Raw genomic sequence first — 27,765 nt, 5'->3', positions numbered from 1 at the left:
CTAGTGAAGACAGATCCAAAGTTCAACTCATCTGCCATTTCCTTGTTCCCCATAATAAATTCACCCGTTTCTGTCTTCAATGGCCCAATTTTGGTCTTAACTATTTTTTTGCTATTCACATACCTAAAGAAGCTTTTACTATCCACCTTTATATTCTTGGCTAGTTTACCTTCGTACCTCATTTTTTTCTTGGTGTATTGCCTTTTTTGTTATCTTCCGTTGCTCTTTAAAAGCTTCCCAGTCCTCCGGTTTCCTACTCATCTTTGCTATGTTATACTTCTTCTCTTTTATTTTTATACTGCCTTTTACTTCCCTTGTCAGCCACGGCCACCCCTTACTCCCCTTAGGATCTTTCTTTCTCTTTGGAATGAACCGATCCTGCACCTTCTGCATTATTCCCAGAAATACCTGCCATTGTTGTTCTACTGACTTCCCTGCTAGGGTATTGTTCCATTGAACTTTGGCCAGCTCCTCCCTCATGGCTCCATAGTTCCCTTTGTTCAACTGTAATACTGACACATCCGATTTTCCCTTCTCCTTCTCAAATTGTAGGTTAAAACACATCATATTATGGTCACTACCTCCTAATGGTTCCTTTACCTCAAGGTCCCTGATCAAATCCGGTTCATTGCACAACATTAAATCTAGAATTGCCTTCTCCCTGGTAGGCTCCAGTACAAGCTGTTCTAAGAATCCATCTCGGAGGCCCTCCACAAACTCCCTTTCTTGGGGTCCAGTACCATTCTGATTCTCCCAGTCTACCTGCATGTTGAAATCCCCCATGACAACTGTATCATTACCTTTGTGACATGCCAATTTTAACTCTTCATTCAACTTACACCCTACATCCAGACTGCTGTTTGGGGGCCTGTAGATAACTCCCATTAAGGTCTTTCTACCCTTAGAATTTCTCAGTTCTATCCATACTGACTCTACATCCCCTGATCCTAGGTCCCCTCTTGCAAGGGACTGAATATCATTCCTCACCAACAGAGCCACCCCACCCCCTCTGCCAGACAGTCTATCCTTTCGATAAGATATATATCCTTGAATATTAATTTCCCAGGCCCGGTCTGCTTGAAGCCATGTCTCTCTTATTCCCACAACATCGTACTTGCCAATTTCCAACTGAGCCTCAAGCTCATCTACTTTATTCCTTATACTTCGTGCATTCATATATATTTTTACTCCCCTCTCCTTTCATATCAATTCCTATTTAATTTGTATGATCTCTTCTTGAGCTTTCTACTCCATTGATTCTGTTGTCCTTTTTGACTTTTCTTATTTTCATTTAACTCCCTTTAACTCCATCCTTATATTTCCAGTCGCCAACAGTCACGTGAATAAATTCAGAAATGTGCCGAAGACCAGGTGATGAAGATCCTGGGGGAATTCAGGATCACCAGAATAGGTAGTCTTGAAAATGTTTTAAAACTAGGTTTCAAATAAAACAGTTTCATAGATGGTTCATATTCTTACCTCCAATGACAGCTGAGTCACTTCTGACTGAATTTTTTAAAGGTTCCCCCACATCTATTGCTCCTGAATGATCTGCATTTGAACAAAAAATTATAATTAGAGGTTAGCACAATGTAATTCTTTAAATGCCAAGTGATCTTTGGTCATCCTTTTAATGGAGCCACATACAAAAATTCTTTATAAACTCAAAAGATTCTGCAGATTTTGGAAATCCAGAGTAACACACACACAATACTGGAGGAATTTAGCCGATCAAACAGCACCTACGGGGAGGAATAAACAGTCAATATTTTGGGCCAAGACTCTTAGAGATGATTACATTCCACAGTTTTTTTTTGCTCTTTAATTTTCATTTTGGTTTACTTTCTCATTTAAGATGATTTTTAGCTACAGAAAAAAAAACAGCAGGACCAACAAATAGGACAAAGTTAACCAGATCTCACTTTGACGCGGCCCATTCTTCAGCATACACCAAGAGATTTTGCTTGTAATTAACAATGCACACAATAGGTTCTTCTCTGTACTGGAAAGACAAAGTGCAGACTGGGTAACCCATTTAACAATTGCCTCTGTTCAGACTGCAAAACTGACCGTTTTTTTTTTCAGTTTCTTGCTAATTTAAATTTGTGGTCTGTTAGTTTTCTGTCTAAATCCTCCTACATGGTTCCTATGCAATCCAAGTTCAAGTAATGGTGCCCTAGAAATTCAGAATCAGAATCAGGTTTATTATCACCAGCATGTGACATGATATTTGTTAACTTAGTAGCAGCAGTTCAATGCAGAAATAGCAGAAATAAATAAATAAAATAAAGCATAATAATAAATAAACAAGTAAATCAATTACATATATTGAATAGATTTTAAAAAGTGCAAAAACAGAAGTACTGTATATTTTCTTTCTTTTCAATATTTTCATTGATTTCTTACAAAAAAGAATACAGAGTACAGGAGGATATATATCATATATCAATTACACTATATGTGAATCACACTTATAGTCTCATTATCCCATATTCATACAAATTAAATTGAATCATCATATTGAAAAGTAATAATCTTATTATACAAAAAATAACTAACCCACTACCAAGAAAAGCTGTTTGGTAAAGAAAGTAAAAAGGAAAAAAAAAATCCTTATCATATAGTAAAACATTATTAGTCAACTTGATAACAAATCAAAGATTTTGAAAATAATTCATGAAAATTCCCCACAATGTTAGAAAGTCCTGTCTTGATTCAGAAACTGAACAATGAATCTTCTCTAAATTTAAGCATGACATAACATCACTTAGCCATTGAGCACGAGTAGGTGGAGCAACATCCTTCCTCCTAAGCAATAAAGCCAAAATGTGCAAATCAGGTGTCTCCAAGATAATATTTTTCCTCCAATATACCAAATAAAGCAGTCAAAGGGTTTGGTTTAAAATTTACTTTAAAACGTACAGAAAAAGTTTGAAATACTTCCTTCCAGTATTTTTCAAGACTCGGACATGTCCAGAACATATGAATTAATGAAGCCTCTCCATTGTTACATCTGTCACAATAGGGAGATATATCAGAATAAAAATTAGACAGCTTATTTTTAGTCATGTAGGCCTAATGGACCACTTTAAATAGTAGGAGGGAGTGGCGGGCACACAATGATGAGGTATTAACCAATATAAAAAATTCATTCCATTTCCTCAGAAATTGATGTTTGTAAATGTTGTCCCCAGAGATTTTTAATTTTGTCTAAAGGAACATTTCTCATTCCCAACAACATACTGTAAATATTAGATTTTTTTTTAAACTTTTTTTATTACATTTTTAAATGATTACAAAGTATGAAAAAACAATATATATAACCCTTACCCCCTCCCCTTAACCCCTCCCCCCTAACTGCCCTATAGAAAAATGCTTACCAAAATTAGTGCATATGGATCAAACAGGATTTATCAAAAATAGACAATCGGCAGATAATGTAACTCGGTTATTTAGTATAATCCATTTAGCACAAAAGAGGGAGGAAATGAGTGTGGCAGTTGCTTTAGATGCAGAAAAAGCATTTGATAGATTGGAATGGGATTTTTTATTTAAGGTATTGGAAAAATATTAGATATTGATCCATTATGAAAAGATTTCAAATTAAAAATTACATCTAATAAATTCTTATCAGGACTTTCAGGAAATGTATGTAATTGAGATCGCAGAAAGTCTCTAATTTGTAAATATTGAAAAAAGTGAATTTTTGATAAGCTGACAACTGCTCAGATGAAAAGAGACTTCCTCCAACAAATAAATCCTGGAAGCATTTAATACCCAGTCTATCCCAATCTTTAAAAATTACATCAGTCATAGAAAGTTTTAAAAAAAGATAGAAAAAATGGGATTTGAAAGAGAAAATCTCAATAAACCAAAATATTTTCTAAATTATACCCAAAACCTCAAGGTATGTTTAACTACAAAACTATCAGTTTGTTTACTTAAAAATAAAGGAATTGAGGATCTGAGAAAAGAGATGATAGAAAATTTATTAATAGAGTTAGCTTCTTAAGAAACCCAAACTGAACAGTCCTCTCGGTTAATACAACCAAAACGTCTGATTCAGTATATTGACTGCCCAGTAATAAAACCTAAAATTTGGTAAAGCTAAACCTCTATTAGAACCATAGAACATTAAAGCACAGAAACAGGCCCTTCGGCCCTTCTCGGCTGTGCCGAACCATTTTTCTGCCTAGTCCCACTGACCTGCATCTGGACCATATCCCTCCACACCCTTCTCATCCATGTACCTGTCCAAGTTTTTTTTAAATGTTAAAAGTGAGCCCCCATTTACCACTTCATCTGGCAGCTCATTCCACACTCCCATCACTCTGTGTGAAGGCGCCCCCCACTAATGTTCCCTTTAAACTTTTCCCCTTCACCCTTAACCCATATCCTCTGTTTCTTTTCCTCCCCTAGCCTCAGTGGAAAAGGCCTGCTTGCATTCAATCTATCTACACCCATCATAATTTTATATACCTCTATCAAATCACCCCTCATTCTCCTACGCTCCAGGGAATAAAGTCATAACTTATTCAACCTTTCTCTGTAACTCAGTTTCTCAAGTCCCAGCAACATCCTTGTAAACTTTCTCTGCACTCTTTCAGCCTTATTAATATCTTTCCTGTAATTAGGTGACTAAAACTGCACACAATACTCCAAATTTGGCCTCATCAATGCCTTATACAACCTTACCTGTACATTCCAACTCTTATACTCAATACTTTGATTTATAAAGGCTAATGTATCAAAAGCTCCCTTTACAACCCTATCTACTTGCAATGCCGCTCTTAGGGAATTATGTATCCTTATTCCCAGATCCCACTGTTCTACTGTACTTGTCATTCCGACGTTACAGGAGGGTCCTTTTCTTTCTTAGTACATTTGGCAGTCCTCATAATAAAACAATATTACGTTTAAAAGCAAGATTTAAGAACAGGTTGGAAACAGCAAAGTAAGTATTATAAGAGCAACTACAAAAAGCTGTTATTCCATCAACAACCAGTAGGCATCTGTGTATATTTTTAAAAAGTGAGGTAGCGTCCAAAGCTTCAATGTCCATTCAGGAATCAGATGGCAGAGGGGAAGAAGCTGTTCCTGAATCGCTGAGTGTGTGCCTTCATGCTTCTGTATCTCCTACCTGATGGTAACAGTGAGAAAAGGTCATGCCCTGGGTGCTGGATGTCCTTAATAATGGACACTGCTTTTCTGAGACACTGCTGCCTAAAGATGTCCTGGGTACTTTGGAGGCTAGTGCCCAAGATAGAGCTTACAAGACTTACAACCCTCTACAGCTTCTTTCGTTCCTGTGCAGTAGCCCCTCCATACCAGACAGTGATGCAGCCTGTCAGAATACTCTCCATGGTACAGCTATAGACATTTTTGAGTGTATTTGTTGACATGCCAAATCTCTTCACCCTCCTAATAAAGTATAGCTGCTGCCTTACCTTCTTTATAACTACATCAATATGCTAAATCCTCAGAGATCTTGACACCCAGGAACTCGAAGCTGCTCACTCTCTCCACTTCTGATCCCTCCATGAAGATTGGTATCTGTTCCTTTGTCTTACTCTTCCTGAAGTCCACAATCAGCTCTTTCATCTTACTGACGTTGACTGCTAGGTTGTTGCTACAGCACCAACCTACTAGTTGGCATATCTCACTCCTGTATGCCCTCTCGTCACCATCTGAGATTCTACCAACAATGGTTGTATCGTCAGCAAATTTATAAATGGTTTTTGAGCTATGCTTAGCCACACAGTCATGTGATAATAGAGAGTAGTGCAGTGGGCTAAGTACACACACCTGAGGTGCTAAGGTATTGATAGTCAGCGAGGAAGATATGTTATCACCAATCCCTGCACACTGTGGTCTTCCGGTTAGGAAGTCCAGGATCCAATTGCATTCCCAGTTTGAGATAATAAACATGCAGTCTTGTTACACAAGAACATCAGAGCAGGACAGGCTATTTTGGATCTCAGGCCTTTTCTACTATTCACTTTGATAATGGCCCATGGCCCATCTATCTGCTCTTGTCACATCACGTCAAAGGTTCTGGGGAGAAAGCAGAGACTGGGGTTGAGAGGAATAATAAATCAGCCATGATGGAATGTGAGAGCAGACTGCATAGGCCAAATGGCCTAATTCTGCTCCTATATACTATCCCAGGCTGAAATTCCTCTTTTTATGCAGTTCCCCATAGCCCTCAATTAAGCAATCTTTCAAAAATAAATAAAACATAAAACTAAGTACATTACAGCATAGGGGCAGGTTCGTTGGCTGATAAAGCCAACTAAAACACCAAACTAATAAAGCCAAATAAGCTTCTTTAATTGATATCCCATCCATCACCTTAATTCATCATCTCTACCATCAGTGCACAGCAACTGCAGACTAGATGATCTAAAATTAACTTCTTAACTAGGCAACCTTGAAGTACTTTCTAAAATGCAGACCTCCAATAACAGGTATACAGATTATGAAGGGTATAGATCGGTTAAATTCATTGTGGTTTCGTGAAACTAGAACAAGAACAAGAGGTGATGGGAGAAAGAAGAAATATTTAAAGGGAACTTGAGGGATTGGGAGGTAGAAAATGCATGACAAAAGGACAATTTTACAATTGTCATGGGGGATCTTCAAAATGCAGGTAGATTGGGAAAATCAGGTTTCTGCTGGGTTACTGGAGAGGGAATTTCTAGAGTGCCTATGAGATGGCTTTTTAGAACAGCTCATGGTTGTGCCCACTAGGGGATCTGCTATTCTGGATTTAATGTTGTGCAATGAACCAGAATCGATTAGAGAGCTTAAAGTAAAAGAACCATTTGGGACAAGTGATCATAATATGATCAAATTCACCCTAAAGTTTGAGGAGAAGCTAAAGTCAGATGTATCAGTATTACAGTGGAGTAAAGGGGATTACAAAGGCATAAGAGAGGGGTTGGCCAGACTTGATTGTAAAAGAAAACTGGCAGGGATGACGGCAGAGTAGTAATGTCTGGAATTTCTGACAGCAATTCAGAATGTACAGGATATATATATCCCAAAGAGGAAGAACTATTCTAAAGGAAAGATGACACAACTATGGCTAACAAGAGAAATCAAAGCCAACGTAAGAGTGAAGCAGAGGGGATATAATAGAACATAAATTAATGGGAAGTTAGAGGATTGGGTTAGTTTTAAAAAAAACATCTGATGGCAGCTAAAAAAGCCATTAAAAGGTAAAGATGGAATCTGAAAGTAAGCTAGCCGGTGATATTAAAGAGGATACCAAAAGCACCTTCAGATACATAAAGTGAAATAGAGAGGCAAGAGTGCATTATCAGACCACTGGAAAACAATGCTGAACTGAACTGAATAAGTATTTTGAATCAGTCTTCATTGTGGAAGACACTAGCACTATAGTGGATGTTCCAGGTGTCAGGGGGTATGAAGTGTGTTAATTTAGCATAACCACAGAGAAGGTTCTTAGGAAACTGAAGTGTTGGAAGGTAGATAAGTCACCTGCACCAGGTGGTGTACACCCAAGGATCCTGAAAGAGGTGGCTGAAGAGATTGTGGAAGCATTAGTAATGATCTTCCAAGAATCACTAGATTCTGGAATGGTTCTGGAAGACTGGAAAATTGTAAATGTCACTCCATTCTTCAAGGACGAAGAGAGGCAGAAGAAAGAAAACTATAAACCAGTTGTTCTGACCTCTGTGGTCGGAGATATGTTGCAGTTGATTATTAAGAATGAGGTCTCGGGGCACTTGAAGGCATATGATAAAGTAAGCCATGGTCAGCATGATTTCCTCAAGGGAAAATCTTACCTGACAAATCTGTTGGAATTCTTTGAAGAAATAACAAGCAGGACAGACAAAGGAGAATTGGTTGATGTTGTGTACTTGGATTTTCAATTGGGCTTTGATAAGGTGCCATACATGAAACTGCTTAACAAGCTATGATCCTGTGGTATTACAGGAAAGATTTTTGCACAGATAAAGTAGTGGCTGATTGGCAGAAGGCAGAGTTGGTATAAAAGGGAGCCTTTACTAACTGGCTGCTGGTGACTTGTGGTGTTCCATGGGGTTCTGTAGAGGGACCAATTATTTTTATGTTATTTGTCAATGACTTGCACGATGGAGACTTTGTTGCAAGTTTGCCGATGATATGAAGATAAGTGAAGGAGCAGGTAGTTTTGAAGAAGTAGAGGGCTACAGAAGGACTTAGACAGATTAGGATAAAGGACAAAGAAATGGTAGATAGAATACTGTGTCAGGAAGTGTATGATCATGCACTTTGGTAGAAAGAATGAAAGGGTTGACTGTTTTCTAAATGGAGATAAAATACAAAAACTGAGGCACAAAGGGACTTGGGAGTCCTTGTGCAGGATCCCCTTAAGGTTAATTTGCAGGTTGAGTCTGTGGTGAGGAAGGTAAATGCAATGTTAGGATTCATTTCAAGAGGACTAGAATATAAAAACAAGGATTGAATGTTGAGACTTTATAAAACACTGATAAGGCCTCAGAAGAATTATTGTGAGCAAGTTTGGGTCCCTTATCTTAGAAAGGATGTGCTAAAACTGAAGCAGGTTCAAAGCAGGTTCATGAATATGATTCCAGGATTGAATGGCTTGTCATATGAAGAGTGCCTGATGGCTCTGAACCTGTATTCACTAGAATTCAGAAGAATAAGGAGTGACATCATTGAAACCTTGAAAGGCCTTGAAAGTGAAAGTGGATGTGGAGAGGATGCTTCCTATGGTAGGAGAGTTTAAGACATGAGGACACAGTCTCAGAACAGAAGGGTGTCCTTTAAGAATGGAGATAAGGGGGAATTTCTTTAGCCAAAGAGTGGTGAATCTGTGGAATTCTTTGCCACAGGCAACTGTGGAGGCCAGGCCCTCATGTATATTTAAGGCAGAGGTTTATAGATTCTTGATTGGTCAGGGCATGAAGGATTATGGGGAGAAGGGATTGGGGCTGAGAGGAAAATTGGATCAGGCGTGATGAAATGGTGGAGCAGACTCGATGAGCCAAAAGGCCTAATTCTGCTCCTATATCTTTTTGCTCTTAACATTCAAGGATACACATTGTATCAAATTGACAGGCAGATAGCCCAAGTGAATGAGGTGGCACTATTGGGAAAAAGTGAAATCAAAGCCTTAGTAAGAGATGACATAGGATTGGAAGATATAGAACTCTTGTTGGTCGAGCTAAGAAACTGGAGGAGTAAAAAGACACTGATGGGCGTTAAATGCAGACCTCCAAATAATAACCAGGATGTGGGCTACAAACTAGAAATGGAAATAGAAAAGGCACGCCAAAAGGGCAATGTTGCTATTATCGTAGGGGTTTCAAAGTGCATGGTGGATTGGGAAAATTTGGTTGGTGCTGGATCCCAAGAGAGGGAATTTAGAGTATGCCTATGATATGGATTTTTAGAGCAGTTTGTGGTTGAGCCCACAAGGTGAACAGTCACTCTGGATTGGATGTTACATAGTGTTGCAGAGTTGATTAGGAAACTTAAGGTAAATGAACCCTTTGGAGAAGATGAACATAATATGATAGAATTCACCCTGCAATTTGAGAAGGAGAAGATAAAATCCAATATATCAGTATTATAGAGGAATAAAGGGAATTACCGAGTCATGAGTGAGAAGCTGGCCAAACTGGATTGTAATGGCAGATCTGCAATTGCTGGAGTTTCTGGGGGCAATTCGGAAGGCACGGGAAAGATACATTCCTAAAAAGAAAAAGTATTCTAAAGGCATGATGACACAAATGTGGCTGATAAGAGAAGTATAAGCCAGCATAAAAGCAAAAGAGAGGGCATAAAATAGAGCAAAAATTAGTGGGATGATAGAGGATTGGGAAGGTTTAAAAAAAGAAAAGCAGACAACTAAAAAAACCACAAAGAGGGAAAAGATGACATATGAATGTAAGCTAGCCAATAATATCAAAGAGCATGTTGAAATTTTTGTATTTGTATTTATTTAAACCTTACATCCATTCCACAATGTGAGGGAGTAAAAACTTTGCATTATGACTTTGTCGCAGTCTAGAGACATATGAATTTATGTCTAATGGCTTTTAGAATGAAGCTGTCCCGTAGCCTGTTGGTCCTGACTTTAATGCTGCAGTACAGTTTGCCAGATGGATGCAGCTGAACAGTTTATGGTTGGGGTAACTGGTGTCCCTGATAATCTTCTTTCTGCACCCGCTGCTATAAATGTCCTCAGTGGAGGGAAGTGAGGTGGATACAGCCCGTCAGGATGCTCTCAATGTAGAAGGTCTTGAGGATTTGGGGGCTCAAGCCAAACTTTTTCAGTTGCCTGAGGTGGTTGTGCTTTTTTTGCCACACAGCTGGTGTGTATAGTCCAAGTGAGATCTTTGGTGATGCGTATACCTTTTCAAATACACTTCCATTGATGATGATCGGGGCGAGCCTACCTCCGTTCCTCCTCTAATTCTTTTGTTTTTTGGACTTTGATGAAGAAGTTGTTACCTTGGCACCACTGTGTCAGAAGGTTAACCTCTCCTCTGTAGGCTGTCTAGTCACTGCTAGAAATAAGGCCGATCAGTGTCGTGTCATCTGCGAATTTGATCAGCAGATTGGAGCTGTGTGTGGCAGCACAATGGTGGTTGTAAAGGGAGTAAAAGTGGGGACACAGGGCACAAACTGGGGGGGGGGGCAGTTGTGTTGAAGGTTAGAGGGGCAGAGGTGAGAGAGTCCATCCTTACCACCCGTGGGCAATCTAATAGGAAGTCTAGAATGTAACTGCACAAGGTAGGGTGCAGGGGTTCAGGTAATAGAAGAGAAGGGAGAGTAGATATCAGACCACTGGAAAATAATGCTGGACAGATAGTAATAGGGGTCAAGAAATGTTGGACAAACTGAAGAAGTATTTACTGTGGAAGGCACTAACAGTTTGCCGAAAGTTTGAGAGTGTCAGGGTGCAGAAGTGAGTACAGTTGCTATTACTGTGGAGAAGGTGATTGGGAAGCTGAAAAGTCTGAAGATAAATAAGTCACCTGGACTACAGCAGAGGGAGCTGAAGGAATTGTGGAGGCATTAGTAATGATCTTCCAAGAATCACTGGATCCTGGAATGGTTCTGGAGGACTGCAAAATTGCCAATTTCATTCCACTCTTTAAAAACATACTGAGGTAGAAGGAAGGAAATTAGAGGCCAGTTATCTTGACTTAGGTGTTTAGAAAGATGTTGGAGTCGATTATTAAGGAAGAGGTTTTGGGTTACTTGGAGGTCAAAATAAGCATGGGAAATTTGCCAGACAAATCTGTTAGAATTCTTTGAGGAAATAACAAAGGAGAGTCAGTAGATGTTGTTGACTTGGATTTTCAGAAGGCATTTGCCAAGTTGCTGCATATGAGACTGTTTAACAAAATAAGAGCAAGGCATTACAGAAAAGGTACTAGAATGGATTGGCTGTCAGGCAGGAGTCAAATACTGTCAATAAACGGGGCCTGTTCTGGTTGTCTTTCAGTGACTAGTGTGTGCCGCAGCGATCAGTGTTAGGACTGCTTCTTTTCATTTTGTATGTCAGTGATTTGGATGGTTTTGTGGCCAAGTCTGCAGAGGATAAAAGGATAGGCAGAATGGCAGAAGCATGGTGTCTGCAGAAGGACTTCCACAGATTAGGGGAATGGGATAAAAAGTGGCAGATAGGATGTTATGTAGGGAAGTGCAAGGTCATGCACTTTGTCAGAAGGAATAAAAGTGTGGACTAATTGGTAAATTTGAATTTACCAATTTAAACTTGAATTTCCAAGATGGTGACACGACACAGCTTGCAGCGGCCACTCCGGAGCTGATTATCTGTTATTTGTGAAGTGGGGTGCCATGTGCAATCATAATCAATTGAAAATAGATATGGGAGCACGGAGGAACATCAGGAAATCTCCAGGAAGACCTTCTTTGTTGCTGCTGCTGATGTGCGGTCCGGGACTCTGCTGGGAAGAACAGGTCCCCAGTCCTTGGGGTTGTGTTGCCGATGGCCGTTGACAGGGCTGTCTTAATACGCTCGGCAGAGGATGGTGCTCGGAGAAGCTGTGCCGGAGGGGACGGTCGTCGGCTCGGAGGTTCAACGGACTCGGAGTCCGCTGCGGTCAGGTCACTTTTGGTACGTGCTGCGTCTGCAAGGCTGGGTTCAATAGAGCTTTTGTTGTGTGCTGCATCTGCGAGGCTGAGTCGGGTGGCGTCGGGGAAGTCCATAGCAGGGGTATTCCCTTCTGCCGCCGGTGTGGGATGGCGAGTCTGTCGGGACCCTGGGGACTTGTGAAAACTGTGTGGTGATTTCTTTTGAACTTATAGTCCTTTAACATCTTTGGACTATTTTTACTGTGCCCATGGTCTTTTATTTTCAATTATGCTATTGTTTGCACGTTGTAACTATATGTTGTAATTATATGGTTTTGTGCAGGTCTTGTAGCTTTAGTTTTTGGTCCTGTTTGTCTAGAGGATTTGGAGCTCCTTTGCGGGGAACGCGCTAAAACGGTAGCGCAATATTAATATGCAGCAGTCTCTCCGGACTCTGGATTGGGGATTGCCAAATGTTATGTGGATTTTCTGGTGTAGTCTGTTTTGTCATATGCTTTTGTGATATCATTCTGGAGGAACGTTGTCTCATTTTTTAACTGCATTGCATTTGTGGTTTCTAAATGACAATAAACTGAATCTGAATCTGAATCTGAAATGGGGAGAAAACTCAATCAGATGTGCAGAAGGACTTTGGAGTTCTCATGCAGGGTTCCCTAAAGGTTACCTTGCAGGTTGAGTTGGTGGTAAGGAAAGCAAAAATAATGTTACCATTCATTTCAAGAGGACTAGAATATAAAAGCAAGGATGTAATGCTGAACATTTATAAGACATCTGTCAGACCATACTTGGAGTATTTTGTGCAGTTTTGGGCCCCTTATCTAAGAATGGATGTACTGGCATTGGAGAAGAGTCCAGATGAGATTCATGAGAATGATCTCTGGAATGAAAGAGTTAACAAATGATAAGCATTTGATGTCTCTGAGCCTGTAGTCACTTGAGTTTAGAAGAATGAAGGGGAAACCTCATTGAAACGTATCAAATATCTAAAAGTCTTCGATAGAGTGGATGTAGAAAGGCTGTTTCCCACAGTGGGAGAGTCTAGAACCAGAAGGCACAGCCTCAGAACTGAGGGATGCCCGTTTAGAACAAAGATGAGGAAAAATTTCTTTAGCCAGATGGTGGTGAATCTGTGGAATTCATTGCCACAGATGGCTGTGGAGGGTAAGTCACTGAATATATTTAAGGCAGAGATTGATAGGTTCTTGATTAATTAGGGTGTCAATATCTTGGAGAAGGCAGGGGAATGGGGTTGAGAAGAATAATAAATCAGCCATGCTCCTTATTTCAGATATAGATTCAGATTTATTTAACACATGTGGAGGTACTTCAAAACATACGGGAAATGTTTCAATTGCATTAAAACCAACACACCCCAGGACACACTGAGATCACCACACAGTCTGGTGTCAACATGGCATTTGGCAGAACCACATAGAGCACTCCTAAATGGAACATTATTAGCAACAAAACAAGCCCCTTTTCCCCACCCACACACATGGAAAGTCCTCCAACTCTAGGACTGGTCTCTGAGCCTCCAGGCTTTGGCCATTGAGCTATGCCTTCTTGCCTTGTGATTGACCTTCAGTCCTCGTTCTTGGGCATCAACCCCCGGACTAGCTTTTGTAGCATTCAGAAATGCCCTTCTGCACACCATTGTTGTAACACATGGTAATTTGAGTTAAAGTTGTCTTCAGTCAGCTTGAAACAGTCTGGCCATTCTCTTTCATTAACAATGCATTTTCACTGCACAGATTTTCCACTCAATGGATTATCTTCTTGTTTCATTTGCCTTTTTCTGTCAACTGTAAATACTGTTGTGTGTGAATATTCCTGGAAATCAGCAGTTTTTGAGGTACTCAAATCACCCTGTCTGGCACTAATAATCATTCCACAGTGAAAGTCACTTAGATCACATTCCTACCCCATTCTGATGTTTGGTCTCAAAAACAAATGACCATATCTGCATACTTTTATGCATTGAGAAGGTGCCACATGTTTGGCTAATTAGATATTTGCAGTAACAAGCAGGTGTAAAGGTGTAACTAATAAAATTGCCACTGAGTGTATGTGTCAATGAGATCGCCCCTCATTCTTCCAGACTCCAAGGAATACAGATCTAACTGTCCCAGCCATATGCAAAAGGACAATTTTCTCATCTCGGGAATTAGTGCAGCAAATCTCATCTGGACTGCATCCAATGCTAGTAATTAATTGGAGCAGAACTATGCACTGTGCATTGTGCTCTGCCTCTGAAAATCATTCCGCTGATTTCAGGAAAAAAAATTATGTTTGGAAGCAGTGTACCATATGTTGATACAACTAGATTATGCATTGAATGCCACCAACTAGAGAAGAATATCGAAGCAAACTCAAGATCATTCAATTAAGTACTTCCTTACTTCCAAATAGCATTCAACCATCCCAGGTTATAGCCACTTTCCCTGTGTTTTCAGACAATAGCTGCTGATAAGAACTTTGCTGTTTCCATTTTCAACCATTAGCAGCTGCTTCAGTATCATCATTCCTTTTTGTCATTTCATCTATCTTTTTTATCCATCCTACCACAGCTCTCCCTGCTGCCTCTAAAACATGTTCAGTACATACTAGATCTCTAACATTTTCTAGTTTTGAGTTATGGCAGAAGGAAAAAAGGAAAAAAATCATAGCCTGTCCAGCCTCTTTCTATAACTCAGTTCATCGAGTCCTGGCAACATCCTTGTCATTTTTTTTCTGTGCTTTTACCATTTTAATAATATCTTTCCCTTGGCAGAGTACAACAGTTGTTGGTGTAGTGGCACTCACAATGGACTTCGAGCTGACAGGTCCTAGGTTTGAAACCGCCCAGCTCCTTGCATGCTTTCCATCTGTGCTGGGTTGAGTGTGAAGCTAGCAACTCGGCCTCATAAGAAACAGACAAATGCTAAAGAAACAGCAAAGGTTGCTGCCCAATGCTTCTCAACAACAACTCTGGCAGGGTGGCCACAAATGAACATAATACTCCAGGAACAGGCTTATCCGAGATTCGTTTTCTCGCGTGCATAAGCAGTAAACGCAAGAAACACAAAAGAATCAATGAAAGACCACACCCAACAGGATGGAAAAACAACCAATGTGCAAGACAGAAAACTGTACAAATACAAAATAAATAAATAAATATTGAGAACATGAGATGAAGAGTCATTGAAAGTGAGTCCATAGGTTGTGGGAACAGTTCAGTGCTGGGGTGAGTGACATTGAGTGGTTATCCCCTCTGGGTCAACAGCCTGATGGTTGAGGGGTAACAACTGTTCCTGAACCAGATGTTGTGGGTCCTGAGGCTCCTGTACCTTCTTCCTGATGGCAGCAGCAAGAAGAGAGCATGGCCTGGGTGCTGGGGCTCCTTGACAAAAGATGCCACTTTCCTGCGACAGTGTTCCATGTTGATGTACTCAGTAGTGGGGAGGGCTTTACTCGTGAGGGGCTGGGCCATTTCCACAGCTTTTTGTTCAAGGGCATTGGTATTTCAATACTAGGCCATGATGAAATCAATCAATATAATCTCCGCCACACATCTATGAAAGTTTGTTGAAGTTTTAGATATAATGCTGAATCTTTGCAAAATTCTGAGGAAGTAGAGGCACTGCCGTACTTTCTTCATAATGGTACTTATAAGCTGATATGATAACATGAAGGAATTTAAGGTTGCTGACCCTGTCCACGTGTGATTCCCTGTAAATGGACCTGTAGCCTCCTCATCCTGAAGCCAAACATTGGATTGTTCATCTTGCTAATGTTACGCCTGTGCCCAACTCTGAGGGGCCGAAGGGTCCCAAAGTAGCCCCCTCCTTTTTGAGAATCGCAAGATCGCTATTAATTCTGGTCAGGAGACCCAGGAAATGAGAGAGAGACGTTTGGAATGTCCTGGCCCCTCAGCGATACAAAGACGGGAAACGGCCATTGTCTCTTGGAGACGGAATTATGTATTGAGTACTGTGCTATTTCTTTGAAGCCCTCAGGGAATGATCAGAGGGGGTTGGTTGAGGGAAGGCATCATCCCGACCTGATTGACATCTGAGACCCTGTGAGTCAGGATAAAAGAGGGACTGGGGAACAGCCCCTTCAGACGCACCAGAAGAAACGCTAGAAATCTCGTAATAGCGTAATAGCGACAGCCGGTGGAAAGCCCACATGCATCCTTTTCCATCTGCCTCTGAATTGGTGAACGGCTTTAGTTAAAACAAAGGAGAAATCAGCCCCAACGACTCTCGAAGGATTGACATCATAGAAGGAATGGGCAAGTTTTAAACTCTCTCTCTTGACTCCAACCAAAGGCTGCAGCCTGCATGAACTTGAGTGACTTTTATATTTCCATCGGACAATACATTATCCCCTAGACAACGACAGAGCTATTTCTTAGTGATTATTATTATACCCGCGCTTTTAGATTTAGTATTGATTGACATTATTTGTGTGTATTTTTATCAACAAATACTGTTAAAGATAGTACCATCAGACTTCAACGGACCTCTTTATCTTTGCTGGTAAGTGACCCAGTTACGGGGTACGTAACACTAACATTGAATGAGAGGTGTTGTGGCACTACTCAGCTAGATTTTCAATCTCCCTTCTATAATTTGATTTGTCACCACAAATGACAGTGGTGTCATCATCAAACTTACAAATGGCATTGTAGATGTGCTTAGCCCCACAGTCATACACTTTAGTAATAACACAAATTGTAACTGATTCTCCCCATCCAGGGGGAGTTACTATATCTAGAAGGGCAGTTGCTTTTTTAGTAAAATAAAGGGATTGTTCTTCACTGGAAATTCCTCCTGAAAGGATTGTAATGAGCAAATTGCAACACTTATAAAAGGATATTTTACTATTGATTTTTAAAGTTTTTTTGTTTGCTGCAAGTAACATTTACACGGGAATTGGCTTCCAAGTCTTTATGAAAGATTTGGTAGTTATATAGTAAGATATTATACTTAGCCATCTAATTAAGTGATAATTTATGAGACCTTAGCAAGGTTTTTGAACAAGTCCTATATGGTAGGGTTGTTCAAAAGGTCAAAGGACAAGGGATTCAACACATGTCCGTCAACTGGGTATAAATTGATTTGGTGATATTTATTTATTTAGCAATACAGTGAGAAATATGTCCTTTCAGCCCTTTGAGCCATGCTGCCCCAGCAACCCCCAACAAGCCCAATTAATAATAAGTAATGGAAAATTACAATGACCCATTATCCTGCCTGGTCCGTCTTTGGATTGTGGAAGAAAACCAGAGCACCTAGTGAAAACATGTGCATTTCACAGGGAGGACGTACAGACTCCTTAGAGGCGGCACCAGAATTGAACTCAAAAATTTGGAATATCCTGAACTGTAATAGCAAATTTTTTTTAGGAACTAATAGGAGTTAAAAGGATATAACAGATATGAGGTAAAGTGATGTGGTGGATAGCTTGAATTCAGTTATGTTGCTCCACTCCCTGTTAATGTGAAATCAAGGTCCTTATCTATTCCAGTCAGCGATGGGCATCACAAAATAGTTTATCCGCAATCCTGTACATCACTACACTACTGTACACTCTCTACCTGTCCCACTACTTGGGACGTTGGAGTTTGGAGTTTAATTCTGGTGTCCACTGTAAGCAAGTTTTTAATTTCCTTCCCATGTGCACATGGGTTTTCTCCAAGTGCTCCACTTTCATTCCACATTCCAAAGATGTACCAGTTTGTAGGTTAATTGGGGATTATAACCTGTCCTGGGATTAGGCTAGGGTTAAATTGGTGGCTTCATGGTGGATCCACACAGTAACTCTGTGTAAATAAATAAACTAAGCCAGAAACTCATCAGATTATATAGCATATGCAGGTAGCTGCTTTCCCATTGATTAGAACGAAGGGTAAATTCCACTCAACCTGGCAACATTTATAAATGACCAGTAATCTGCAATTATGTCAATTACACCAAGGTCAATTTAGCTGCTATAGTTTTACTTGAAAATCGAATCTACAATAATTATTCTGGAGACCCTGTAGTAAAATCCTTATTTGCCTGAAGCCCCAAAATTACAAGGATAGCAATTCAAAGAAAGCTAAATCAAACACTTCAACTTTATAAGTTGTAGGTTAGTGTTTTAAAAATAAAGATAGTAACAGAACGAATACGTAACTGTGTATATTATGGTAAGAAAAGTAGTGTAGCAATTATACCAGAGGAATGGGCATAAAATGCTGGAGGAACCCAACAGGTCAGGTAGTAAATATAAAAGTGAATAAACGGTCAACATTTCACACGAGACCTTCATCAGGACTTGGTTATTCATTTTCATTTTTGCTGTGGGTGACTAACCAAAAGAGTGGAGAGTAGCTAATGTTGTTCCCTTGTTTGAAAAGCACAGTAGGGAATGACATTAGCTAAATTACAGGCCGGTGTGCATTAGTGTTTGGAAAGTTTTTGAACAAGTTTAAGAGAGGCAGGACTAATATCACAGCCCCTTACCATTCTTGATCCCCCATTCACTCTCATTTTATGTTTCCACTCCACAACTCATACCTACCCTGACACAGTCACTATCCTGCTGTGCTTTCACATGTCCTGCTGATATCAAGAAGTGTTCCACCTGCCAAGAGTTACTAAGTTACTTATTTCCTGTCACTCACTGATAATCCTGTACCTTATATTACGTTATGTACATAAAATCAGTCTATGTACTTAAGCCAATCTTAAGTATATATGGCAGGATTGCTTCTATAATTATATTTATTATGTTTTGTTTTTAAATTGTATTGTGTTCTTTATGTTTACTGTATTTTTAAATGCTTCATCAGATCCGGAGTAACAATTATTTTGTTCTCTTTTACACTTGTGTACTCAAGAGTGACAATAGACAATCTTGAATCTTAAATACCAAACAAGAGAAAATCTGCATATGTTGTTAATACAAACAACACACACAAAATGCTGGAGGAACTCAGCAGGCCAGGCAGCATCTGTGGAAAAACGCACAGTCGACGTTGAGTCCCACTGAAGCGTTTCAGCCTGAAATGTCAATTGTACCTTTTTCCATAGGAACTGCTTGGCCTGCTGAGTTCCTCCAGCACTTTGTGAGTGTGGCTTGCATTTTGAATATTCACCTGGAAATGCAGGGAGTGATTTGAAACAGTCAGGATGGTTTTGTCCAGGGGAAATCCTGTCTCAAGAATCTGTCTGAACTTTTTCATGAGGTAACTAAGAAAACCGATGAAGGCAGAGGCAGAGTGGGAGATGATTTACCTGAACATGGGCAAGGTTTTTGACCATGCCCCATATCACAGGCTGGTTTAAAAGGTTAAGGGCAAGGTGTGAAATGCATGTTGGTCATCTATCTAGAACTGATTTGGTGATGGGAGCCAAAGCGATGACTTATTGATTTATTGAGATTCAGCACAGAACAAGCGCATCCGGCCCTTTGTGCTGCACCACGTAACAACCCCTGATTTAACCCCAGCTTAATCACGGGACAATTTACAACAAACAATTAACCTACTAACTAGTAAATCCTTGGACTGTGCAGGAAACTGAAGCACCTGGGGAAAAAAAAACACACATTCCACAGGGAAGACATGTAGACTCCTTACAGATGTCGTCGGAATTGAACTCCAGACTCCAACACCCTGGGCTGTAATGGTGTGGCAATAATCGCTATGCTATGGTGGCAATGTGGTGGATGGCCTGCATGCAGTTTATCTCCCTCCATTCCCTGCCTGTTTGTGTGCCTACCTTTCATTTTACAATATTTTTATTCAAGAAAAAAAAAGATTTACAGAGTGCAACACATAGATACATCTCAAAATAACTTGTGTACATTCATATATTGTAATAAAATTGATCAAAATGTTATAGCATAACACATAAAGATATACCACTCTGTAATCAAAAATTTAATGATTGGTCATACATCATAAAATATTTTTTTATATATATAAAAAAAGTCAACCCCCTACCAACTACCAAAGAAAAAAGCTGATGGATAATAATGGATAAATTAGAAAAAAAAACATATTCACTTAAGAAGAGAAGATAAAAATATACATAAAACTCTGTGTACTGTTAAACTTTATAAATTGGAAAAGTAATTTAGGAAAGGTCCCCAAATATCATAAAAAGATTGTTTCGAATTTAAGGCTGAGCAGCGGATCTTTTCTAAATTTAAATATGACTTAATATCATGTAGCCATCGAAGATGTGTAGGAGGGTAGACTCCTTCCATTTAAGCAAGATTGCTCTTCTTGCTAAAAGAGAGGTAAAAACTAAAGCCTGTAGGTTAGGAGTATTTAAAGTTATATCTTCATTTGCAATAATACCAAACAAGGCAGTAAGGGAGTTTGGGTCAAATTGGACCCTAAAAAGTTGAGAGAAGGTATGAAATACTTCCCACCAAAACTTTTCAATTTTAGGGCAAAACCAAAACATATGAATTAAAGAGGCATCAGCAGAGTTGCATTTATTACAATGTGGAGAAACATTTGGGTAAAAACTGGACAGCTTCTGTTTAGAAATGTAAGCTCTATGAACTACTTTAAATTGTAGAAGAGAATGACGAACACAGAAAGATGATTTATTAACCCGTTTAAGAATTTTATTCCATCTATCATCAGAAATCTGACAATTTAGGTCATCCTCCCAAGCCTTTTTTTTATTTTATCTAAAAAGTCTTGTCTAGAATCAATCAACAAGTTATAGATACCGGTAATAGAATCATTAACAAAAGGTTTCAAATTTAAAAGATCGTCCAGTAAATTTTTATCAGGACCTACAGGAAAAGTAGCTAATTGGAAACGTTGAAAATCTCTAATTTGAAGGTATCTGTAAAAATGTGTTTTTGGGAGTGCAAATTTATTTGACAATTGGTCAAATGAAGCAGGAGATCCTGAGATAAACAGGTCCCAAAAACACTTAATACCTAATTCATCCCAATACTTAAAGACTTTATCAGTCATGGAAGGGATAAAAAAAAATTAAGGAGAATGGGAGATGATAATGAAAAATTCGCTAAACCAAAAAATTTTCTAAATTGAGAACAGTTGTGAGCCTACCTAAATGCATCATAAGCCATGTTATTGTATTTGATTCCATTATATCCTCTGCCAGCATATTCCAGACATCTGTCATGTTCTGTACGAAACACTTGCTTCAGATATCTACTTTCCCCCATCACCTTAGAGCTTATGCCACATTTGGCATTTCCACACAGGAGAAAAGATTCTATCAACCTTATGTGTACCTCTTGTAAATTTATCTTAGCTGTGATCATAGGGGATCGGGGATGGGCAATAAAGACCTGGTCTCTTCCACCATTCCCAACACATGCAGACTGTACTCTCAGAGGCCACTTTATCAGATACCTCCTCTACCTAATAAAGTGGCCACTGAGTACATGTTCGTGATCTTCTGCTGCTGTAGCCAACTACTTCAAGGTTTGACATTAGGAAACAGATACCAATCCTCATAGAGACCAGAAGTGGAAAGAGTGAAAAATTTCAAGTTCCTGGCTGTGAGGATCTATCCTGGGCCCAACATATTGATACGGCTACAAAGAAGGCACAACAGCAGCTGTATTTTATTCAGAGACTGTGGAAAGTTGGTATGTCAACAAAGACACTCGCAAATTTCTACAAATGGAGCACAGAGAGCATTCTAACGGATGCACCATCACTTGTTATGGGGGGATGGGGCTTCTGCACAGGATCAAAATAAGTTGCAGAGAGTTGTAAACTGAGTCAGCTCCATAGTTTCCAGGACTTCAAGGAGCGATGCTTCTAAAAGGTGGCATCCATCATTGTTCTTGTTGCTGCCATCAGGAAGGAGGTGCAGAAGGTACCAAAGCCTGAAGACACATACACAGTGATTCAGAACAGCTTCTTCCCTTCAGTCATCTGATCTCAGAATGGACATTGAACCCACGAATACTACCTCACTTTTTCTACTTTTCTATTTTTGTACTGCTTATCTAACAATTATATATATCCTTACTATAATTCACATTTTTTCATATAACTATGTATTGCATCGTACTGTTGCTGCAAAGACAACAAATTTCGCAATATATGCCTGATTCTGATTCTGTTGACGTGCGTTCAGAGATGCTCTTCTGCACACTACTATTGTAGCATGTGGTTATTTGTATTACTGTCAGCTTGAACTAGTCTCACCATTCGCTTCTGATTTCTTTCATTAACAAAGCATTTTCACCCTCTAAAGACCACTCACTATGTGTTGTTTATTTCACACCATTCTCTGAAAACTCTGAAGATGGTTATGCATAACAATCCAGGCATCACCGGGTTTTGAGATTCTCAAACTACCCCACTTGGCACCAACAAGCACTGTACGATCAAAGTCACTTTAGAACACATTTCTTCCTCCTTCTGGTGTTTGGTCTGAACAACTGAACATCTTGACCACGTTCGCTTTTATCCATCAAGTTGCTGTCAAATGATTGACGTATTGGATGTTTGCATTAACAAGCAGTTGTACAGGTATACCTAATCAAGTGACCACTGAGGCTACATCCACACTAGATCGGATAATTTTGAAAACGCTGGTTTCACATAAAAACAATATGCGTTCACACCTGGTGTTTTTGAAAATACATTCGTCCACATTAAAACAAATATTTGGGTGAATCTCCTCCTACTGGGCATGCACAGGACACATCTACAGAAAACAAGTGACATGTTTGGTGTCGAATCTTACCGACTTGGAGCGCACTTGTCCAGTTACAGACTAGAAAAACTTAAAAGGAAATTGCCAAATGACGAACAGCTGTTGGCTCTCGCACAGGAGGACTTAAAACTAAAAAAAACAAACACTGGAGCGTATGGAGGCAACCGACAGGGAGTTCACGGAGAGTATTGGAAACATTTCCTACAGCCATAGTCTCTTCACCGATGAAAGGGACGACAGCTACAACTGAATGCAATGAGGCTTGTTACTGGGCAAAAGTGAACTTTGCTGTTACCTCATTTGTTTGCCTTCACTTTTGCCGTGTCTTTCTGTATTATTTTGCTGTATTTAACATATGCAATAAAATGAGTTACTGGGCAAAAGTGATTTTATTTTTACCTGAGTAAAAGTGAAACTTACAATTTTCCTTTTTTGGCCTTAACATTTTCATGTCTATGCCAAACATAAGCTACTACTTAAAAATTACATTCTGGAAGTAGTGACAATTGCATCTATTGAATGTTTGCACAAGCAATACGTTAATAAAGCATATTGTTAATTGTATAAAACATGTCTGCATCACTGTTACCTTGTATTTCCAAACAATGTTACTTTAGGCTGTAACACATCTATTGTCAGAGAAGTACTTGCAGAAATAGGTAAACCACCTTTATACATGAACAGGGCAAAGTGAGTATACTTATTTATTCAGTAATTTATGAGTCAAAGTATTTGGTGAGTACATTTCTCAATCTTCTGGCTTCAGTCTCGCTGCCGTCTGTTCTGAGCTTGTTAGATTGTGTGGGGATTGAAATTCTCTGTTATACTGCAAAGCTGCAGTGACATTCTGCTCAGGGACAGTCTCCTAAAGCCGTCCGCCATTGTTGTTGTGTTGGAGGTTGCATTCAAGAAAACAATGAAATGCCGTGCTGCCACCACCTTCTGTTCCAGTACGTCATGACAGCACTTTTAAAAAGCTTTGGTTACCCCGTACACATTACACTGCTCAATTGGCGTATTCAGATTTAAACTCTCAGGAGAGCATTTTAGAAATGCTCTGTTTTCAGGGGAGGAAAACATCATTTCAGTGTGGACTGAGGGTCAAAATGAAGAGAAAAAGCTTCGCTTATGGATTTATCTGGTCTAGTGTGGACGTAGCCTGAATGTACTTGCCTTTCTGACCTTGTCTATCCAAAGGATCAGAATTTAATTGCAATCACTGTTTTTCCCTTTCACTCAATCAAACTATTTGGCAAATATAAAGACCACTGTTTCTAACTAAGTTACCTTATAAAGTAATTACTGAGTTTTATAATTTAAAGAAGAATCACTTAGTGTGGTCTAGCATAGATCAGTTAAGATTTAAACAAATAAAAGCTACTGGCTGTGTATTAATACTGAAGGAAAGCAAGGACAGAGTTCAAATAAGAAACTCAGCCTGCCATATTGTTTTAGGGAACAGTCTGGTATAGAAAGTTTGTCATGAGCAACATAGACACGTTTCCAGAAGATCTTAAGATAAAAATTAATTGGCAAAATTCCTGAGTAAATATGCCACTGTTGCAAATTGTTCATGTTCATTTATTTCCTCTGATACACATTTGCATTGTTCATAAATGTGAGCTGGTCGAAGCGACACTGGATCTCACTGATGAAAACTAGGGCTGGAAATTTATTTGTCGTAGAATGTAAACTCAAAATCACTATTGTACACTTAGGATTGTGTTGGGAGGGTTGTTTGTCTTAGTGCTGTTTATCCCTTAAGAGGACAGTGCTAATGACATAGTGAGGGCTTGGAGAATATATTAAACATGTGTGCATATGTACGTTCATCTGTGGACTGTATATCCTTGCCACCAACACCCTCAATTTACAGGAAATGTTATTCAGGTACTTGGGCTATATCTATATGTGCTGTGTGCTTGAGCTGTGTATGACTGTTGGTACTGTATAACTGGGTCCCCGAGAAACACTGTTTCATTTAGCTATATTCATGAGTATTCAAGCATGGATGAATGATAATTAAACTTGAAATTGTGGTTAGTGGGGGTGTGAAGAAGGTAAGTGCACAGTGTGGTAGGAGGAGGCTGTTTAGTTGGACAATGTAAAGTTACCTTCACTGCATAAATACAAACAGAAGAGGTATTTGTTAAGTATTATGCATGAGGATTTGAGGAGTTTGTGGAGTTTAAGGCACTTTATTAGTCTCATGGACAAAGAAAATCTTCAACAAAAGAATCTCATTTTATGTTATTTCATGCACACTCTTCAACCGTGAAATAATGTTTCATTTCAAGAGATTTTTCACCACACGACTGGTGAGAAACAATGACCCAGTTTGGATAGAAATCCTCATGTACAATATAACACAGCATGTCAATCATTCCAGTTGCCATGAAAAAAAATGGATTGTCACTATCTTTGTGCCCATTGCAAGCAATAATGAAGTGGAGTGCAGTATTCTACCATTGTTATTGTGCAGCCCCAGTGACCTAAAAGTTAACAATTTTTTCTAAATTGCATGTGTTAAAGAATAGAAGAAGTAATTAGAAATCTATCAGTTTTGCAATGTATAAATTAGTCACCCATGTGGTGTGTTACGACAGGAGTCAGATTGTGTGGGAGGATTTTTATTTAAGTGATTCGTACTTCAATAGAGTATTGCATAATAACTAATTTTTATGCAGTTACTTTTCTATTAAGAATTTAGTTTGCAAACATGTCCTATTTTGGGTAAGGATTTTATAATCAATTCTAGTTTAGTTTGAATTTAATTTGATAGACAATATCCCTGTTCAGCTTCTTTAGAGAGCTACAAAACTCTCCCTACACACACCCGCTGAGAGCTGGAAATAATCAAATTTTCCACTGCTTTATATCATGCACCAATATGGGAGAAAAAAAGTCTTTCTACCCAAGGTAAGCTTTTTTTTGTCTGGAATGTGAAAAACCTTTTTAATTGGGAGGGGACAAGCGACAATGGGCTTTTTAGACCTTGGGGCTGGAAGAAATCGGAAAGAAAATTGCTCATACCCCATTCCAGAAAACTCTCCTGGAATGGTGTATAACACAAGAGATTCTGTAGATGCTGAAAATAGCATACACACAATGCTGGGGGAGTTCAGCACCTGTGGAGAAGAACAAAGAGTCAACATTTTGTGACAAAACCCCTCATCAGAACTAGTAAGGGAGGTGTCTTGAACAGGACTTGAAAGGAAAGGACTCCCCGACCTACCTACCTTCACCCACACCTGGCTTCACCTATCAACTTCCAGCTTGTACTCCTTCCCCTCTGCCATCTTCTTATTCTGATGTCTCCCCACTTTCTTTCTGTCCTGATGATGGATTTTAGCCCTAAAGGTCAACTCTTCATTCCATGATCATTTTGTCTGCGAGCTCTGAGATAGCATGATGGAGATGTGTCACAATCAAAGAAGGTACACAGCACTCGCCTCTGCTCGCCTGCAGGTCACCCTGGGGTAAGGTGAGGACCTGATTAGCCACCCAGTCAGGGTCACATGTAGCCATGTGAGTAGATGGTGGATGGTTGTATGAGTAGTTGGTGCATATCTCAAGTCCTGGTTATGCAACCTCTGAAGACAGGCAGGCAATCTCTTAAGATTATTGATAATGGCTGGGGCCAGTCGTCTTGTAAACATATTTCCTAGAAGGAGACAATGGCAAACCATGTCACGGCAACCGTGGCTGATGAGGGAAGTCAGGGACAGTATAAAAATAAAAGAGAAGAAGTATAACATAGCAAAGATGATCAGAAAGCCAGAGGATTGGGAAACTTTTAAAGAGCAACAGAAGATAACTAAAAAGGCTATATGGGGAGAAAAAAATGAGGTATGAAGGTAAGCGAGCCAAGAATATAAAGGAGGATAGTAAAAGCTTCTTTAGGTATGTGAAGAGGAAAAAATTATTTAAGGCCAAAGTTGGGCCCTTGAAGACAGACATGGGTGAATTTATTATGGGGAACAAGGAAGTGGCAGACGAGTTGAACAGGTACTTTGGATCTGTCTTCACAAGGGAAGACACAAACAATTTCCCAAATGTAATAGTGGCCAGACAACCTAGGGTAACAGAGGAACTGAAGGAAATTCACATCAGGCAGAAAATGGTGATGGGTAGACTGATGGGACTGAAGGCTAATAAATCCCCAGGGCCTGATGGTCTGCATCCCAGGGTACTTAAGTAGGTGGCTCTAGAAATTGTGGATGCATTGGTAATCATTTTCCAGTGTTCTATAGACTCAGGATCAGTTCCTGTGGATTGGAGGGTAGCTAATGTTATCCCACTTTTTAAGAAAAGAGGGAGAGAGAAAACAGGGAATTATAGACCACTTAGCCTGACATCAGTGGTGGGGAAGATGCTAGAGTCAATTATAAAAGATGAAATAGTGGCACATTTGGATAGCAGTAACAGGATCAGTCCGAGTCAGTATGGATTAATGAAGTGGAAATCATGCTTGGCTAATCTTCTGGAGTTTTTTGAGGATGTAACTAGGAAAATGTGCAAGGGGGAGCCAGCAGATGTAGTGTACCTGGACTTTCAGAAAGCCTTTGATAAGGTCCCACATAGGAGATTAGTGGCAAAATTAGAGCACATGGTATTGGGAGTAGGGTACTGACATAGATAGACAGGAAACAAAGAGCAGGGATTAACGGGTCCCTTTCAAAATGGCAGGCAGTGACTAGTGGGGTACCGCAAGGCTCAGTGCTGGGACTGCAGCTATTTACAATATACATTATTGATTTAGATGAGGGGATTAAAAGTAACATTAGCAAATTTGCAGAGGACACAAACCTGAGTGGCAGTGTGAAATGTGAGGAGGATGTTATGAGAATGCAGGGTGACTTGGACATGTTGGGTGAGCGGGCACATGCGTGGCAGATGCAGTTTAATGTGGATAACTGTGAGGTTATCCACTTTGGTGGCAAGAACGGAAGGCAGATTACTATCT

The 27,765-nt window shown here is 39.6% G+C and overlaps 1 protein-coding gene across 1 annotated transcript in view; it reads right to left on the bottom strand.

The window, feature by feature from the left end:
* The window catches only part of LOC132394271 (contactin-associated protein-like 5), a 977,958-nt gene that overhangs the window by 19,073 nt on the left and 931,120 nt on the right, over positions 1–27,765 (bottom strand). Inside the window, exon 20 of the mRNA XM_059970196.1 lies at positions 1,480–1,551. Coding sequence (XP_059826179.1) covers positions 1,480–1,551 — 72 coding nt within the window. The remainder of the gene's footprint in view (positions 1–1,479; positions 1,552–27,765) is intronic.

The sequence above is a fragment of the Hypanus sabinus genome, chromosome 5 (genome assembly GCF_030144855.1).
Source record: "Hypanus sabinus isolate sHypSab1 chromosome 5, sHypSab1.hap1, whole genome shotgun sequence".
Taxonomy (NCBI): Eukaryota; Metazoa; Chordata; class Chondrichthyes; order Myliobatiformes; family Dasyatidae; genus Hypanus; species Hypanus sabinus.
This window is presented reverse-complemented; position numbering and strand designations above follow the sequence as displayed.